The 17286-nt window shown below is 58.5% G+C and overlaps 1 protein-coding gene across 1 annotated transcript; it reads left to right on the top strand.

The window, feature by feature from the left end:
• Positions 1-14: 14 nt before the first annotated feature.
• Positions 15-15734, top strand: GGT5 (gamma-glutamyltransferase 5). The gene is made up of 12 exons (XM_014552710.2): positions 15-2683; positions 8277-8407; positions 8704-8799; positions 9318-9513; positions 9982-10139; positions 10560-10706; positions 11540-11676; positions 11969-12159; positions 12522-12628; positions 12795-12913; positions 13049-13159; positions 15286-15734. The coding sequence occupies exons 1-12, from the start codon at positions 2517-2519 to the stop codon at positions 15430-15432; spliced, it is 1707 nt and encodes a 568-aa protein (XP_014408196.1). The 5' UTR covers positions 15-2516; the 3' UTR covers positions 15433-15734.
• The last annotated feature ends 1552 nt before the right edge of the window (positions 15735-17286 follow it).

Here is a 17286-nt window from a genome sequence, read left to right as displayed (position 1 = left end):
GGGGCTGGGGGCCCAGGGCGGGCCATGCCAAGCACTGTCCTTCCTCACCTTGAGCCCCAGGACCAGGGCCAGGCCACCTCTTCGCTGCGCTGGGCAGCAGCACTTCCCAGTGTTGGCCACTGGGAGGCGCGTGGCCCCAGCGTTTCTTCCATGGATGCTGGGAAGCCGGGTACCTCCTCAGCCTGGTGGGCATCTGGCCTCACCCTGCCCAGGTCACACGGAGGTGAAGCCAAGGTCTGGTGGGTGGGATTGGGCAAGAGGCTGGAGAAAAATGTGTTGGTCAGAGGCAGGCCCAGGGGGCTTTCCAAGCAGAAACCCAGAGTGAAACCCAAGCTGAGCTCAGCTCTGAAGGGAGGCCTGGTTCTCAGGGATTAGTCAGCTGGAGGAGGTCCCCAGATCCCCGAGGGTCAGGGCTTGGATCCATGCCCCGGGGAGGGGGCAGGTCTGGGGGGACATGGTGAGACTCAACCTCCCACCTCCCTCACCAGGGCCAGCCCCTCCCGCCCTCTCTCGGGCCTCCTAACTCATTCTTTACGCACAGTTTAAGGCCTGAAGTGAGGCTCTGGGAAAGCCTAGTGGAGGTGGGCTGGGGAGAGGGGGATCTTAGCCAGATAACCCCCTGCCCAGTGAGCATCCTTGGGGCCCCCTGAGGGCGGGGGCCCAGGGGCCAGGGGATGCCAGGTCTGAGCCCTCCTTCATGAGGTAAAAAATCCTGGTGCTTCCAAAATGTCCATAGGAAAACAGTGTTGGCCCGTAGAGCCCCCTTGACCCAGGTCTGAGCCCTGAGCCCTGGAGTGTGGTGTCTCTGAGGTCCCTGGGGGCAGGATGGAGGCTGGGCTGGTGGGATGGGCAGGTCTCTCCTCAGCCCTCATTTTAGCCCCAGAGAGGCCATGGCCCATTTTCATGAGAGAAGACTGCGGCCTGAGGGGCAGGCCTTGCTGATGGAGGTGGGGGCTGGCCTGGAGCTCCCTCAGCCCCAGGCACAAGTGGTGTGCAGCCTCTTCCCCCAGTAGCCTCTCCAGCTCAGGCTGGCAGTGGCTTCAGACTTGGGACCTGGCAGACTGTGTGGCTGTGTGGGCACAGTCCCTTTCTGCCTCAGTTTCTCCATTGTACCGGGGGGCTAGAGACCAGGGAGGGCAACGCTCAGCTGGAAAGGAAGCTGGGAGAATGGGGGCTATGGGGGACTGTGTGGGTGGGACTCCAGCCCACAGCCCCTGCACCCTGTGCCCTGCTAGTCTGGTGGAAGGGTCACCTCAGTGGGCCCTCACTCCCCCCAGCCACCTCCCAGCTGGGCACCCTGTGGCCCAGGCAGGGCAGGGCACAGGCCAGTGTCCCCAGGAGAGAAGGAACCGTCAGCACAGGAAGAGGGAGGCAGACACGCAGCAGGGATGGGCAGAAATGCAGGTGGAAGGGACCCCCATTTCCCCAAGGCCCCCAGTGGCCTTTCCAGGACAGCAGGCCCTAGGATTGGACAGTCTGATGGGCACTGGGTGTGAGGGGCTGGTCACAGGCTCTGTCCGTATTCCCCACACAGTGGTCTTGTCATCCTGGGTGTCTGGGGCTCCAGTTGCCTGCCCCCTGAGCACACAGGGAAGTTGAGCGCCTTCCTGGCCCCCTGCCCTGCACCAGCCACCCCCAGGCCGGGCTTTGGCTGAGCCGGGACTTGAACCCGAGTCCTGAGTGACATTGCCTTGTTTTTCCCTTCCCTCTGCCTCTGGCCCCATTCAGCCCCACTTCTGTGCCCTGGCTGCCCACAGTGTCCTCTGGCTCTGGGGATGCTGAGGTGAGCTGCTGCTGGGTGGGGCTAGGTGAAGAGAACAGAGTTGGGGGTTCCACCCTGGCCCCCTATCCCGCTAAGCCCAATTAGGGGCAGGGGGTTCTGCATAGGCCTGTACTGTGCTGTCCTGGCTTTGCTGGGATGCGGGATGCCCTGGGAGTTCTGCACCCCAGCCCCTGCCCCGGGACAGCAGGTGCCCAGGGGACAGCCCTGGGCGCTGGAAGGGCGCTGGCCATGGTGGGGTGGGGTGGGGGGCATTTGTTCCAAGGCTTACGGTGTGGGTGGTGGGAGTGGCAGCGAGGGAGTTAACAGCAGCCAGTCACCCTTCTCTGGAAGGAAAAACTCCCCATAAAAGCCCTGCTGCCTGGCCTCCTGCCAGGGCCAGACCAGAAGCTGAGAACTGGAAGCCCGGGCTTCGGCCAGCTCTGCCTCTGCGGTGGATGCTCCAGGAGGCAGCAGCCCCACCGCAAGCCCTCCAGCCACGCACCCGCCTGTCTACCTGGCTGCCTGCTGTGCGTCTGGAAACCTGTCTGTCTGTCCTGAAACCTCGACTCTGTCCAACTGTCTCTCTGACCTTCCTTCTCTTACTAGCCTCTGCCCAGCCTATCTCTGACCTCGTCTGTCCATCTGTTCAATCATCTGTGAGTCCATCTGCACACCTTCTTGGCCACTCATCCACCCATCTCTCTGAGCATCTGTCTGCCTTCTTCCTTCCCCTCTCCCCCCGGGCTGCAGAGCCATGGCAGGGGGCCATGGGGCCACGATCAGCCTGGTCCTGCTGGGGCTGGGGCTGGGGCTGGCCATCATCTTGTCCACTGTGCTCCTCTCTCGGCGTCACTGTAGCCCCCAGGCCTTTGCCCACGCTGCAGTCGCTGCCGACTCCAAGATCTGCTCGGACATTGGACGGTGAGTAAGTGGTGGGTGGGAGCTGGGTGGCCCTTGGCGCTGGCCCCTCCCGGACACTTTGTGACCAGTGGTGAAGAGTGTAGAGAAGCACATGTGCATGCCTGCTGGCATGTGGGGGCCACGTGGATTGGGCTCCAGCAAGGAAGCAGCCCCAGGACACAACCCTTGCACAAACCAGGTAGCACGTGACTGATGGAGGTTTGAGGGTATCGATAGCGTGGGCAGAGCAGAGGTGGTCTGTGAGTCAGTCCTACTCCAGGGCGCAGGAGGCCCAGAGAGGGCACTGCTATGGTGTCACTGGTTTGGCCCAGGTTGACCACTTCGGAGAGGCCATGACAGTTTTCCCAGGCTGGGGTCTTCCCCCAGGGGGCATGGGTAAGGGGCTTCAGGGGCTCAGAATGTGAGTACTGGCCGGTGCACAGTGCTGCCCGGGGCCAGTCTCTGCTCCTGGCTCGGGATCTGGGATACCTGCCCCTGATGATACCATGTCCCCAGGGGTATCGGGGTCTGGAGTCAGGCCAGAGGCGAGTGGAGTGATTTTGATGTTTGGTGGGCTGAGTGAGGGGGGCTGTGGAGAGGGCCCCCAGCTGGCATTTCCCGACCCTCTTCCAGGAAGCCCAGCCCATTGTAGGCTTCCACTGCCCACTGTGGCGGGACGTGGCAGGATGCCCCTCTTGGCCCTGCCCCAGTCTGGGCCTGTGGGCCTGGCAGGGAAGGGCTAGCGTCCCTTCCCTGCCAGCCAAGTCTCCTTTCTGGAATAGCTGCCTCAAGGGCCCTTGTCAGGATCAAAAGTGCTTTGTAAACCGAAGGGGACTGTCCCGGGGCAAGGGGTGTGTGGCCGAGTCCCACCCAGGGTACACTGGGCAGATGGCATCCGTGCCCCCTTCATCCTGGGCTCACCCCTCTTCCTCATGGCCTCACTCTGCTTCATTCATTCCTTCCTACTTCGTCTGCCCTGCCTCTCCCGCTGCCCCCTCTCTGCCTGCTCCTGGTCTGATCCTCTGGGCTCTACTCAAGGCTCCCTGTCCCCTCCCCCAGGGCTCCCTCTAGGGTAACAGTGGCTAAGAGTGGCAGCTTAGGGACATGTGGGCGGGGGGGCAGGCAGCTTGGTCTCCCGAGGGGGCTCCAGGGGGACAGGAGCCCCTCCCATGCTCTGGAGAACTGCGCAGGCGCCGTGCCCACCTGAACCTACATTTGCAAAGATGCAAACAAGTCAGGGTTTCAGCCGCAGGGACACTGGGAGGGGAGGCGGCCCCCAGGGGTGGGGGGCTGCTGCCACGTATGTCTGAGGTGGGTGTGGGCCCGCTGTGTCTCGCCAGGTCTTTGCTTCGGGGGGGTCTCGGAGGCATGCCCTGCTGTGCGCGGGAGGGCGCAGAATTGAGGTGTCTGCTCCGGGGCACCCCCTGCAACTCCCGCTGGTGAGGAGGGCGGATGTGGTTTCTCCCTATGTTCTGTGTCCCGCCAAACAGCTCTCCACTTCCTGTCTGTGTTTTTAAGAAGCCAGCAGCAGGGGGTAGCCTGGAGCGTCCCCAGCTGCTGTGGAACAGGGTCACCCACCCCGGCTGGGCTGAGGGCCTCCTAGCTGAGATCACACCCGCGAGGGCCCCCGGCCATGCTGCTGCGGGGTCTGATGGGGGCCGCCCGCTCACAGCCTCCTCTCCTTCCACCCCCCAACCCCCATCTGCCCTCACCAGCAGGGCCTCCCAGACCAGCCTCCTCCCCCTCATTAGCACTGGGTGCTCTTGGTGGGGCTGGGCCTTCTGCTGCCGCAGAGCCTGGTGGGAGGGCTCCTCAGTTACCTGAGTGAGGACCCTGCACCACGCCTAGTGGACAAACAGGAGACACATGGTGACAATGAGGGTCCTTCTCCTCTGGCTCGCCACCTTCCGGCGTGATTGGCCCAGTGTATTAGGCGTGTGGGCAGACTGGGTGTTCTGAGGCTCCGAGTGAGTGCTTGTCATCTAGGTAACCTGTGTGACCTTCAGGGTTCATGGTGGCTTATAGGCTTTGTGACGTCTGTCTGCTGTGGCCGCTCAGAAATGCCACACAGGATCCTCAGGAGAGGATTCATTGTTCCTTCCCAGGAGGCACCTGCCTGGTGTCACAGTGCAAGCAGGCCCAGCTGGAGTTGTCATTCTCTGCTGTCCCTGCAGGGAGGGAGACTCACCTGGGATGCAGGAGGGTGAAGCCCTCCCAGGGTCCCCAGAACCCCAGTGCCCCTGGGGTCAAATCCTAAAGGCCAGAGCATCCTTGGTCACATGAGTAGTTGTAGAGGAGCCTGGCAAGGGCCCAGAGCGCTTGTCCTGTGGGGCACTGGGGTGTGGGCTGGCACTGGGCTGTGTTGGTGGGGAGGGGTTGGCCCCCAAGGACTGGGTCTTGTCAGCCGCTCCAGACTGTCCAGGGGTCTGTGGGTCATGCCTTCGGTGCAGAGGAGAGCAGGGACTCTGGACAAATCACTGTGCCCAGTGAGCCTCGGTTTCCCCACCTGTGAAATGGGGCTGGTGTCCGCACCTCCCTCGTGCACGTGCAGGTGATGAGGCTCAGAGCTCGCCTGGCCCAGAGGAGGTGTCCCTTGATGGCAGCCACTCTGACCACTCACTGTTACAGTGGCTTGGACTGGACGTGGTCAGACCCGCAACAGGGGACCCAGCTGTGGGGAAGGCTCCGAGAGCACAAGGGTGTGGTCCCTTCCTCCCTCCCAGCCCCTGTGACCCCAGTGGCTCTCTGGACTCTTGGCCAACTCACCAGGAAATTACTGCATTTCCTTCCTGCTGGGGCTCAGGAGGGAACAGCCTGCTTACCTGGGCACTGTGCACGCGCGCGCGCGTGTGTGTGTGTGTGTGTGTGTGTGTGTCTGAGTGTGCGTGTGACAGCAGTGATGGTGACAGCAGCTGCCTGGCTCCTTGGGGACAGGCATCCGCTGGCCAGAGCAACCCCCATTCACAGCTGAGGAGACCCAGGCTCAGGGAGGTCAAGTCATGTGCCTGGTGTCACCCGGCTGGTGAGGAGGAAGCCCAGCCTGGGTGGCCCTGAGCGTGTTTGTGGCGCATGGTGGTGGGCATTGTGGATGTGTGAAGGTGTGTGATGCTACTCTACCAGCCGCCCCTCCACCTGCCTGCCATTGTCCTGGGGTTCACGGCGGTGACCAGGTGGTCGAGGCTCTTGTCCTCGTGGTGGGGGAGACAGACAGTAAATCCATACCTGGTGCTGAGGGGTTGGAAGTGATTATTGGTCATTCTGCATATCCTCTTCTATAAAGTTTCTGTTAAAATCTTTTGCCCACCTTTCTATCAGGTGCATATCAAATGCATTTTCTGCATTATTAAGACAATCAAGTCATTTTTCTCCCTTTTAAAAAGTACAATGGACATTAAACCACCCTTGCATTCCTGGGACAAACCCAGCTTGCTCATGATTTAATATCATTTTTATTTATTATTAGGTTTGATTTGCTAATATTTTGCTTAGGATTTTTTTTTAGATTTTGAAAAAAAATTAAGTTTATTTAAGTTTATGTATCTATCTATTTACATATGGAGGCACTGGGGATTGAACCCAGGACCTTGTGCTTGCTAAGCACATGCTCTGCTGCTGAGCTGTACCCTCCCCACTTGCTTAGGATTTTTCCCTTTATGTTCATGATAGCTACTGGTCTGTAATTTCCCTTTCTTACCATGTCTGTGTCACAGGTTGGTATCAAGGTTATACTGGCCTCATAGAAAGAGCTTGGAATTAAACAACAACAAAAAAAGAGCTGGGCAATGTTTTCTCCTTTTCCATGGTTTGCAAGAGTTGGCTTTGTTTTGCTGTTGTTTCTTGTTCTTAAAATTTGTGTTGCTCCTAAAATGTTTGGAAGAGTTTACTGGTTAGTCTTCTGAGCCTGAGTTTTTGGGTATATGTGGAGGTTTTAAGTAACAGATTCTGTTTCTTTAATAAATATGAGACTATCAATTTTTATTTCTTGTTGGGTGAGTTTTAGTAAGTTCTTTCCAAGGAATGTGTCCAGTTTATGCACGTCGTCATGTGTACTGGCATACAGTTTTTTATCTTTTTCACGTCTGTAGGGTCTGTAATGCATCCTCGTTTCCATGCTTGATATTGATAACTAGAGTTTTACTGTTCTTGATCTTGATAAGGGTTTTTTTATCAGTTTTATTCTCTTTTTGAAGAACCACCTTTTGGCTTTGTTGATTTTGTATAATTACACAATTATTATATATTTATTTCCTCTTTCACTAGTTTCTCCTTTATCTTGATTCTACTTCCATTGAGTTTATGTTGCTTTAAAAAAAAAAATTCCCCTTGAGATACGTCTTGGGAAACACAGATTATAAGGTGGGTACATAGATGATTGATCTTTAAACTCTCTTCTAATATATGCATTTCAAGCTATAATTTTCCCTCAAAGTGTTACTTGCCTGCATTCCACACGTTTTTGTTGTTCCCATAAATATTTATATTTTTATTTTGAAAAAGTTTTGCACCCACAGAACCATGGAAAGAGTACCCATATACTCTTCAATTAGAGTCAATAATTGTTTATATTTGGCCACATTCTCTCCCCCCACCCCCATATATCTATCGTTCTGCATTTTTGGAAAGTAAGTTGCATTTATCATGACACTTTTTCCCTAAATACTTAATACATGTATTTACTAAGAATAAGATTATTCTTCTGTACAACCTTAATACCATTATCACACACAAGAAATTTAACCTTTATACAATCGTACACCTAGTCCAATTCAGATTTTTTCCTAGTTGACCCAATCTCTCCCCCTCCCTTTCCTTCTTTCTTTTTTCTTTTCCTTCCCTTCTCTTCCCCTTCCTTCCTTCCTTTCTTTTTTTCTTTTCTTCTTTCTTTCTTTCTTTCAATTTTTATTGAAGTACAGTCAGTTACAATGTTGTGTCAATTTCTGGTGCACAGCACAATGCTTCAGTGACATAGGAACATACATACATTTGTTCTCATATTCTTCTTCACCATAGGTTACTACAAGATATTGAATATGGTTCCCTGTGCTATACAGTATAAACTTGTTTATCTGTTTTATATACATGTTAGTATCTGCAAATCTCGAACTCCCAATTTTTCCCTTCCCACCTCCTTCCCCCCGATAACCATAAATTTTCTATGTCTCTGAGTCTGCTTCTGTTTTGTAAATAAGTTCATTTGTCTTTTTTTTTTTTAGATTCTATGTATAAATACCATGTGGTATTTTTCTTTATCTTTCTGGCTTACTTCACTTAGAATGACACTCTCCAGATCCATCCATGTTGCTACAGATGGCATCATTTTATTATTTTTTATGGCTGAGTAGTATTCTATTGTGTAAATATACCACAACTTCCTTATCCAGTCATCTGTCAATGGACATTTAGGTTGTTTCCATGTCTTGGCTATTGTAAATAGCACTGCTGTGAACATTGGAGTGCATTATCTTTTCGAATTAAAGTTTCCTCCAGATATATGCCCAGGAGTAAGATTGCTGGATCATATGGTAACTATATTTTTAGATGCTAGCAGAGCAAGCCCAGATGGGGAGGCCAGGGCAAGGGAGCCAGGTTGCTCACTCTGTGCCATGTCCCCCAGAGCCATCCTCCAGCAGCGCGGCTCACCTGTGGATGCCACCATCGCGACACTGGTCTGCACTGGGGTGGTCCACCCCCAGAGCATGGGCCTGGGTGGAGGGGTCATCTTCACCATCTACAATGCGACCACAGGTGAGTCCACATGGGACCCCCATGGGGAGGGTGGGCTTGTCCACAGGTGCTCACAGTGTGGGTCTTGGAGACATCCCGAGTGTACGGCTGACCTGCCCGGTCCACCCAGGCCCTTTCCTGGGTCCTCTTGGTGTGCACCCCCCATCTCTGCAAAGCCTGTAACACAAATATTAGCACAGGGGCCAGCTCATGGTACAGAGAGAAATGGAGGCCCAGAGCAGGGCCAGGACCATCTGAAGGGGACCATGGCACACAGGGAGTGCCCCTGACCCCCCGCACACCCCGCACACCTCCAGGGCTGGTGGAGGTCATCAATGCCAGGGAGACGGTGCCTGCCAGCCATGACCCGGCTCTGCTGGACCAGTGCGAGCAGGCTCAGCCTCTGGGCACAGGTGAGAGCCTGGAGGGGCCAACTGCTCCCACCCAACCAGGCCACTGGGCTGGCCAGAACCCCCATGAAGGGCCAGTGCTCCTTGTGGACAGGCCAAGACACCCCAGCACTGGGGGGCAGCAGCTGGGGATGGGGGCGTTCTCCCGGGGGAGGGGTCTCTGAATTGGGAGGGGTAGTCCTAGCAGAGGGACCAGCCTGGCTAAAGGTCTGGAGGGTTCAGTGGAGGTGCGTTGGTGGTGTGGGGTTTGAGGGTCCTGGGGCCAGCTTTGTGCTGAGCATCACAGGCCTAGCTGTGGACTATGTACAGAGGGGCAGTGAGGGGCCACGGGAGTTTGAGTGGGGAGGGACATGGTACAATGTGGGCTCCAGGAAGCTCACTCTGGCTGCTGTTGCTGAGGGGCTAGACGAGGGAGGTTGGGGGGAGATGGGCCACGTGTGAGGGTTACAAGAGCCCTTGGGGGCCAGAGGGCAGGGTCGGGGTGGCACAGGGGCTGGGGCGTGACACCCTGCTCCGTGCAGGCTCCCAGTGGATCGGGGTGCCCGGGGAGCTTCGCGGATATGCCGAGGCCCACCGCCGCCACGGCCGCCTGCCCTGGGCACAGCTGTTCCAGCCCACCATCGCTCTGCTTCAAGGGGGCTTCCGCGTGCCCCCTGTCCTGGGCCAGTTCCTGAGCAACAGCCTCCTGCGGCCTTCCCTGTATGCATCCTCCCTGAGGTGAGCATCTCTGGGGGGCCCAGGACCCCTCCTCCAGTCAGGGGCCTTGGACGGCCAGTTCTTCACCGTCTCAGTCCTCAGACCTCTGGGCTCTGCGTGGCAGGATGGAATCGGAGGGGCTCAGGCTAGAGGGAGTTTACGCCCAGGTGATTGGTGTGGATTTGGGTTTGGCCACCGCCCTCTGGCCCTCCCTCTGACTCTCTGGACCAACCGACGGGCTTTGGCCGCCCCACTTGCCCACCCTGCCAGCCCCCGACCAGGTCCTCCAGGAGCAGGGGGCACAGGCCTGGCGGGGGGCCTGGGTGATGAACGAGGTGAGAGGCACCAGCCCCACCCACTCCTAGAATCAGCCCCCATCCACCCCTGCACCTCAGGACCCTGGACCAGGACCACCTCCCCGTAGGGTTCCTGCAGGAGTGTGGCTGCCCTCCCGGAGCTGGCCTGCCCTGAGCTGCCCCCACCCCCCAGGCAGCTCTTCTTCAACGGGACAGAACCCCTGAGGACTCAGGACCCTCTCCCGTGGCCCGCGCTGGCCGCCACCCTGGAGGCCGTGGCCGCGGAAGGCGCAGAGGCCCTCTACACAGGGAAGCTGGGCCAGCTGCTGCTGGAGGACGTTGCCAAGGAAGGTCAGGGCGCTGAGGTCCCCCTGCCCCGCCAGAGAAGGAGGGGTCTGAGCTCCGGGGTTGAGGGCAGACCCTTCCCAGGCTCCAAGGGAGGCCAACTGCTCCCCAGGCTTGGAGAGGCCATGTGTCCAGTCCTGCCTACTGCTGGCCTCAGGGTCCCTGTGGTCAAAATCCCGAAGAAGTGGGGCCCTGTGGATTAGGGCCAAGGGAGGGGAGCTCTCGGTGGCCTCCTCCACCTCCCCCATGACTTGCCCACTTCTGGTCTCTGTCCACCAACCGCCCCCACAAGCCTGACCGCTGTCCACATGCCCCCCACCAGCCCTCTGGGGACGAGGGGAGCCCTGCCATGTGACCCAGGGTCACAGGTGATAGTCCCCGCCTCGGTTTCCCATCTTACACGGAGCCGTCTCCGTCCCACCCCAGGCAGCCGGCTGACCTTGCAGGACCTGGTGTCGTTCCAGCCGGAGGTGGTGGATGCCCTGGCAGTGCCCCTCGGGGACTACACCCTGTACTCACCGCCGCCACCTGCGGGGGGCGCGATTCTCAGCTTCGTCCTCAATGTGCTCAAAGGTGAGGCCCTAGGCTCTGGGCAGCCCTCACCTCCTCCAGCTCAGCTCCCTCCTCAGATGCTGAAGACGGGGCTGGGAAACGGGACAAGACGGTGTGTTCTGGAGCCAGCCTCTGGTGCGGTCCGTGCAGGAGGCTCTGCTGAAGGGTCTGGAGTCCTCCACCCACTGAGACCCCCCAGGTCACCTGGCCCAGGGCAAGGAGCAGGTGGCTCTGCAGGTGGTGAGCTGCCTGTCCAGTGTGTGCTTCCGGGGCTGAGGCCTGGCCCATTGCAGCCTGCAGGGTGGTGGCGGGGGGTGGTCCTGGCAGTGTCTGGGGCTGGGGCTGCCGGTATGGACTGTATTCATTCCCTGTGGCCGCCAAAACAAATGATCACAAGCAAATAACCAAAACCTGGTGGCTTAAACAACAGAAATTTATCCTCTCATAGTTCTGGAGGCCAGAAGTTCAAGGTCAAGGTGTCCACTGGGCCCCATCCCTTCCCAGGGGCTCCAGGGGAGAATCTGTTCTTTGCCTCTTCCAGCTTCTGGCAGCAGCCGGCTTCCCTGGGCTTGTGGCTGCATCCGTCCAATCCTGGCCTCCGTGCTCTCACAGCCCTCTCTTCCCTGTTTGTCTGTGTTATGAGGATGTGTGTGATTACGTTTACCGTCCACCCTGATAAGCCAGGATAGCCTGCTCCTCTCAAGACCCCTAACTTAATCACACATTTTACTATAAAAGGTAATATTCACTCTTTTCCCATGTAAGGGAGTATTCACAGACTCTGGGGATTAGAACGTGGACAAGCCTGCCACCGCACACGATGACCACCCCCCCCGCGCCCACCCCCTCCCCAGGGTTCAACTTTTCCGCCGAGTCGGTGGCCAAGCCCGAGGGGACCGTGAACTTATACCACCATCTTGTAGAGACGCTCAAGTTTGCTATGGGGCAGAGGTGGCGGCTGTGGGACCCTCGAAGCCACCCGAAGGTCCAGGTGAGTTGCCCTGGGCTGGTGGAGAAGCCCCTCCCCTGCCCCAGATGAGCAGGCCAGTGGGCACTCCATCAGCAGACCCTGAGAGCCTGGCTGGGTGAGGCTGGAGGGATGTGTACAAGGTTGGTTCTAGAACAGGATGGCCCAGAGCAGGGAGGGTGCACCCCCTGGGGACTGCAGGGAGCCTGGAGTGGCAGGTATGGGAAGCAGTGGTGGCACTGCATCTCAGGGACCCTCTGCTCTGTGGGTCCCACCTGGCCCCTCCCTGACCCTGTCACCTGTCTGCCTGCCCCAGAGCGCCTCCCAGGACCTGCTGGGGGAGGCCCTGGCCCAGCACATCCGCCAACAGATCGACGCCCGGGGTGACCACCAGCTCAGCCACTACAGCCTGGCTGGGTCCTGGAGCCACAGGATGGGCACGGCCCATGTGTCTGTGTTGGGAGAGGATGGCAGCGCCGTGTCCGCCACCAGCACCATCAACACACCGTGCGTGGGGCCCGGGGGCAGGCCGGCAGGCCCCGTGCCTTCTCGCCCTAGACCCGAGCCCCCGCCTCGCCTTACTGTGTCCGGGGGGCAACACTTCCTTGCTGTTCTCTCCCCTTCTTCCTTTCAAAAGAGGTCCTACCCTGACATCTCTGGCTGAAAAGGCTGCTGAGAGGGTGGCCCTGAGCCTAGATGGGGAAGGGTCTTGCCTGGGAGGATGACCTGGAGGGGGCAGGGTGGATCTCTGGGGCTGGGGCCAGGGACAGGACAGCACCTCCGGCATGCTGGAGGCGGTGCTAAAATGAGGGGCTCCTGGAGAGCTGGGGGGGCGAGAGGTGGGAGCCCACCTCACATCCCATCCGCAGCTTTGGTGCCATGGTATACTCACCACGCACGGGCGTCCTCCTCAACAACGAGCTCCTGGACCTGTGCTGGAGGCGCCCATGGGGCTCCAGAGCCACCCCGCCGCCCGGTGAGCCGGGTCCCAGGGTTGGGAGGGGAGGTGGGCGGCCCCTGTACCCACCTCACCTCGCCCAGCTGTGGCCGTGCAGTGGTGCATGGACGGAGATGGAGGGGCAGCCCAGGAGGGGACTGGCGGGTCAGAGCAAGGCTGAGGGTGACACCTGTCTGGCCTCCAGTTCCAGGCGAGCGGCCCCCATCATCCATGGCCCCGTCCATCTTGGTCAACGCAGCCCAGGGGTCGAAGCTGGTGATCGGCGGGGCTGGCGGGGAGCTCATTGTCTCCGCTGTGGCCCAGGTGAGCCCTGGGGCTCCTGGCAGGAGCGTGCCCCCGCCGGGCAGCCCTGCTGTCCCGGGGCAGGGAGGGGCTGGGGAGGGTGGCTGGTGCCCTACGCTCCCTCCCTCCTGCTCTGCGTCCTCCTCTCTCCCCCAGGCCATCATCCAGAAGCTGTGGCTGGGCCTCAACCTGCAAGCTGCCATCACAGCCCCCATCCTGCACGTGGACAGCAAGGGCCGGGTAGAGTACGAGCCCGGCTTCAGCCAGGTGAGGCCGCGTCCGAGCCCCCTAGGCCAGACGCCTCAGTGCCTGCTTCAGAGCCCAGGGGTGGGTCTCAGCTGCTGAGAGCCTTACACTGGGCCTGCTTGGCTTTGGGGGCCACCAGGAGTTGAGCATCTCAGTGGGGGAGGCACCAGACTGGTCTTGTGGCCTCCAAGGCAAGGGACAGGGTGTCATCCATGCGTCTCCCTTGAGCACCCCAGTACCTTGGTCTCTGCTCTGTATGGGCCGTTCTCTCCAGAAGCCCGTTTCCCGGGTGCAGCCTCTCAGCCTCTCCCTCCCGTTTCCTCAGGTGATCTGCAGCTTGTGTCTGCGAGTTTATCTACAAAAGAGTCTATTAACCCAGGGAGTCTGCAGAGGACTTCCCTCCAGGCACCACGGGCTGCCTGGCTGCTGGTTCTGATTCTCAGTTGCCCAGAGGAGCAGGTCCCGGAGCTGAAATCTCTTATCAGCTTCCTTGAACTTCTCTGGGCTGGCAGCTGCCCTCGTGAGGACCCAATTTAAAAGACTAGCAGCTTTTCAGGGCTCCATGCTGCCTTTCCTTCTGAGCCTCTCTGGTCTCAAGGCTGCCTCCCAGGTCCCTTAGAATTCTGGGGACCACAGAGTGAGGGGCTTGGGTCTAAGGGGGTGTATAGTCCTGAGAACCTTGGTCTTTGGGCCTGGGGACCTCAGTCCATCAGGCTCAAACTCTCAGGGTCCAAGATCCTCCCTCCCTCCCTGTCTAGGGTCCTCCCCTCAGCAGGACGTCAAGGGCTCCCCCCAGGGCTCATCCTCCTTGGCCCTTCTCCTTGACCTTGACTGAAGGTCTTTATTCTGTGAACACCATTCTCCAAGGACCTCAACTCTGAGAATTCAGACATGACAGTCTGGAATCCAGTGACCCACTAGCTGAGACCCTCAGCTCCCTTGGAGAGTTGGAGTGTTGGCCGTGCATGTCTAAGGCCTCCCAAGGAGAAGGTCCTCGACTCTGGGTGGAGACCTCAAGTCTCCCAGGGTCTTCCCGGCCAAGGCCAAAGACTGAGGCCAGGAGGGTCATTGTTCCCCAGGGCCTTGAAGTTTGGTGGCTATGACCCTAAGGAGCAGTCTCCGAGGACCACGGGTCCTGCTGTGGCCATGGGGACCTTGGCCTTCAAATCTAAGGACACTGGGTAGTTAGCACGTCAGGCGGAGAAACAGAACCCAAGGCAGTGATGTCTGGAGACCTCACACTGCTCACACTCAGGCCTTGCCAGCTGTCAGGTCGGAGGCCCTGGTCCTTAGGGCCCTGGTGGGTGAGATCTTCAACCTTAAGTAGGAACATGCGGCCAGAACAGCACAGGTCTCCACGCGCCAGGAGGGTCACAGACTGGCAAGAGTGGGGACCACACCCGAGGCAAGGCACTCAGCGCCTTAGAAACCAGCACCTGGGCCCTGACGTCCTCCAATTCTGTACTCACCATCTCAGACCTGAGCCTTTATTTAGGGCCCGTGCTCTGAGTGCCTCACCTTGAGGACTGTGGGTGCCTTGGGCCTGGGGTCCATGTCCTTGGCCTCATGGGTGTTCAGAGCAAATGGGGTTGGACATTTCCGGCTGATTCCTCCACCAGTGGGGCCCTGAGGAGCCTGGTTCCCATGTCCCTGGCATCTGGGGTCTCCGTCTTCTCACGCTGGCAGATCCTAGGCTACCAGCAGCGCTGGCACCAGGGCGGGTCCTCCTGTTCAGGAGGGGCGGGAGCGGGATGTTGAGTTGGACTCTGCCTTCTGGAGGGCTTTTCTTTCAAGGTCCTCGAAATTGGAGGCCTCTCAGCTCCGGTCCCCAGTACCGACCTTTTTGACCGAAGCCCCTGGAGTCCTCAGGTGTCACCCTGAGGCCCGGGGTGTCTGTTTAGGACAGAAGCGAGCCTGCAGCCCCAGCTCTTCTAGCCTGGGTGCCGTCCTCCGGTCATGCTCCCCAGAGCTGGGCTTCTCCTCCGAGGCCCTTGGAGGGGAGGCTGCAGACTCCATGCCCTGCAAACACAGCTGCATCCAGCGCCCTCCAGTCTCACCCTGAACCCCTAGTCCTGCCTTCTCAGTCGGGGTCCTCAGAGCCCTGCCCGGGCCTGGCTCCTCTGTGACCTGGCCTCCTCTCCTTCCAGGAGGTGCAGAAGGGGCTCCAGGACCGAGGCCAGAACCAGACTGAGAGGCACTTTTTCCTGAATGTGGTCCAGGCTGTGTTCCGGGAAGGGGCCTGCGTGTATGCCGCCTCAGACCCCAGAAAGGGTGGAGAGGCCTCAGGCTACTGAAGAGGCTGCCACTGCCTCCCGTCCCCCGTCCATGTGTGCCCAGGCTGGCCTGGCCCATGGGACTGAGTGCTCTGGCAGGATCTGGACCCCTTGGCCGGGTGGTCAGCCTGGGGCTGCAAGAGGTGGGGACAGCCGGGCAGATGGACTGTGGGGGCCGAGCCCTCCCCCTGAGCCCCCTGTGGCCCTGCCCTGGCCCCTCCAGCCTTCCCAGGCCTCTCACCCAGGGCTGTGCCCCCCACCCCTGACCCCACTCCCTACCTGTGTATCCTCCAGCCCAATATTAAAGAATAGACTTCACTGTGGCCCAGTTCAGGGTCTTGGTGTGGGAGGGGCCCTCAGAAAGCTGGGGATGTGGCCTGGGGGCACCTGCCCCTGACTCCTGGGGGCCGCTGGCCAAGGCCCAGGACCTGGAAGACGTTAAGACCTAAGACCTCCCTGGCCCCCATCCCCAGCATGTTCTCAGCACTGTTGACATTTCAGGTGAGACCTTTTGGTGGGGGCTGTCCTTGCATTGTGGGGCACTGAGCAGCATCCCTGGCCTCCCTCACAGCCAGTCACCAAATCACCACTGATTGAGAACCGCTGCCCTGGACCCCAGAGCCCCAGCCGCTGTGAGCGGCCAGCCACTGGGCGGGCCACCCTCCCTGGGGGCGTCTCGCTGTACTGGCCTGGGGGTCCTGCCCTACATGGGCTCCTGGGAGCTCCGGGAGTTCCTTTTCCGCCCCAAAGGTCCCTCGGGGCGTGCCTCTGCCTGGCAGGGCTCCACATCCCATTCTGCCCTGGAGTTGGACACATAGGCCGGGGGTGGGTGTGGGCTTCCTGGCACTGCTGAGCCAGAGCCCCACATGCCGAGGCCTTAAAACAACAGACGCCCTCCCAGCAGCATCCACAGAGCAAGATCACTGGGTCCTGCATGCTGCGGGGGGGGGCTGGTGCCCCACTCCCGACACCATCTGCCATCCCCGGGGCTGTCACCGACCTAGAGGCGCAGTTACCCCTTGCAAGCTGACAGGTCCCCACCCAGGCTCTAGCCCAAGTTTCTGGAACATCAGACCCACATAGCCACTCATCCAGTCACCTCCAGTCCAGAGCATCTGGGATCCACAGGCACTTCAGACTCAACACGCCAAACCAGAAGCCGCTCTGAGGCAGCAGGAAGTTCTCGGGCGTCCAGCTCTCCCTCCATCTGCGTGGCTTGGCCTTGGCTCCATCTCCTTGTCCCTCTGTCTCCTTGCTGCTGCCACAACCTCGGTCCACATGTGTACCTGCCGTGAGGCCGGGTGTGGCCCTCCTTGGCTCCTGGGGTTCCTGAAGGAAGCCCACTCCTCTCCCTCCCTGCACATCCCAACCCAGGAGACCTGCCTGGCCCCTGCCCACATCCCTCCTGGACCACAAGCAATGCCAACCAAGGTGCCTTCCCAGCCCACGTAGTGACTCCTACAGCCTCTTAAAACATCTAGTAACACAGAGGAAATCAAAACCGAGACTGCGGTATCTTTAAAATAACACTGACGGCAATATAGCTCAGCCCTCACAGAATACAGCTAAATAAAGCAGAACAGTTACATAGTTACATTAATAGTAACTTAAATAATTACATTAATAAGAAGAATCAAAATAAAGCATCTAACATAAGAAAAGGACAATCAGAACAGTAAGGAAAGCAAGAGGAAGGGCTTAGCAACAACCGAAGCAGAAACTGATAAATTTGAAATCAGAAGAGGTTTATAAAATAAGCTATTAGGTAGCCAATCAGTAAAAATGAAGGACGTGTAAATATGCCAAAAAAAAAAAAAAAAAGAGAGAGAGAAGGGGAAATAACCCAAGCAAAAGAACAAGTTAAAGTATTAGAAA

Source organism: Camelus ferus, chromosome 32 (genome assembly GCF_009834535.1).
Source record: "Camelus ferus isolate YT-003-E chromosome 32, BCGSAC_Cfer_1.0, whole genome shotgun sequence".
In the NCBI taxonomy this organism is placed as follows: domain Eukaryota; kingdom Metazoa; phylum Chordata; class Mammalia; order Artiodactyla; family Camelidae; genus Camelus; species Camelus ferus.
This window is presented reverse-complemented; position numbering and strand designations above follow the sequence as displayed.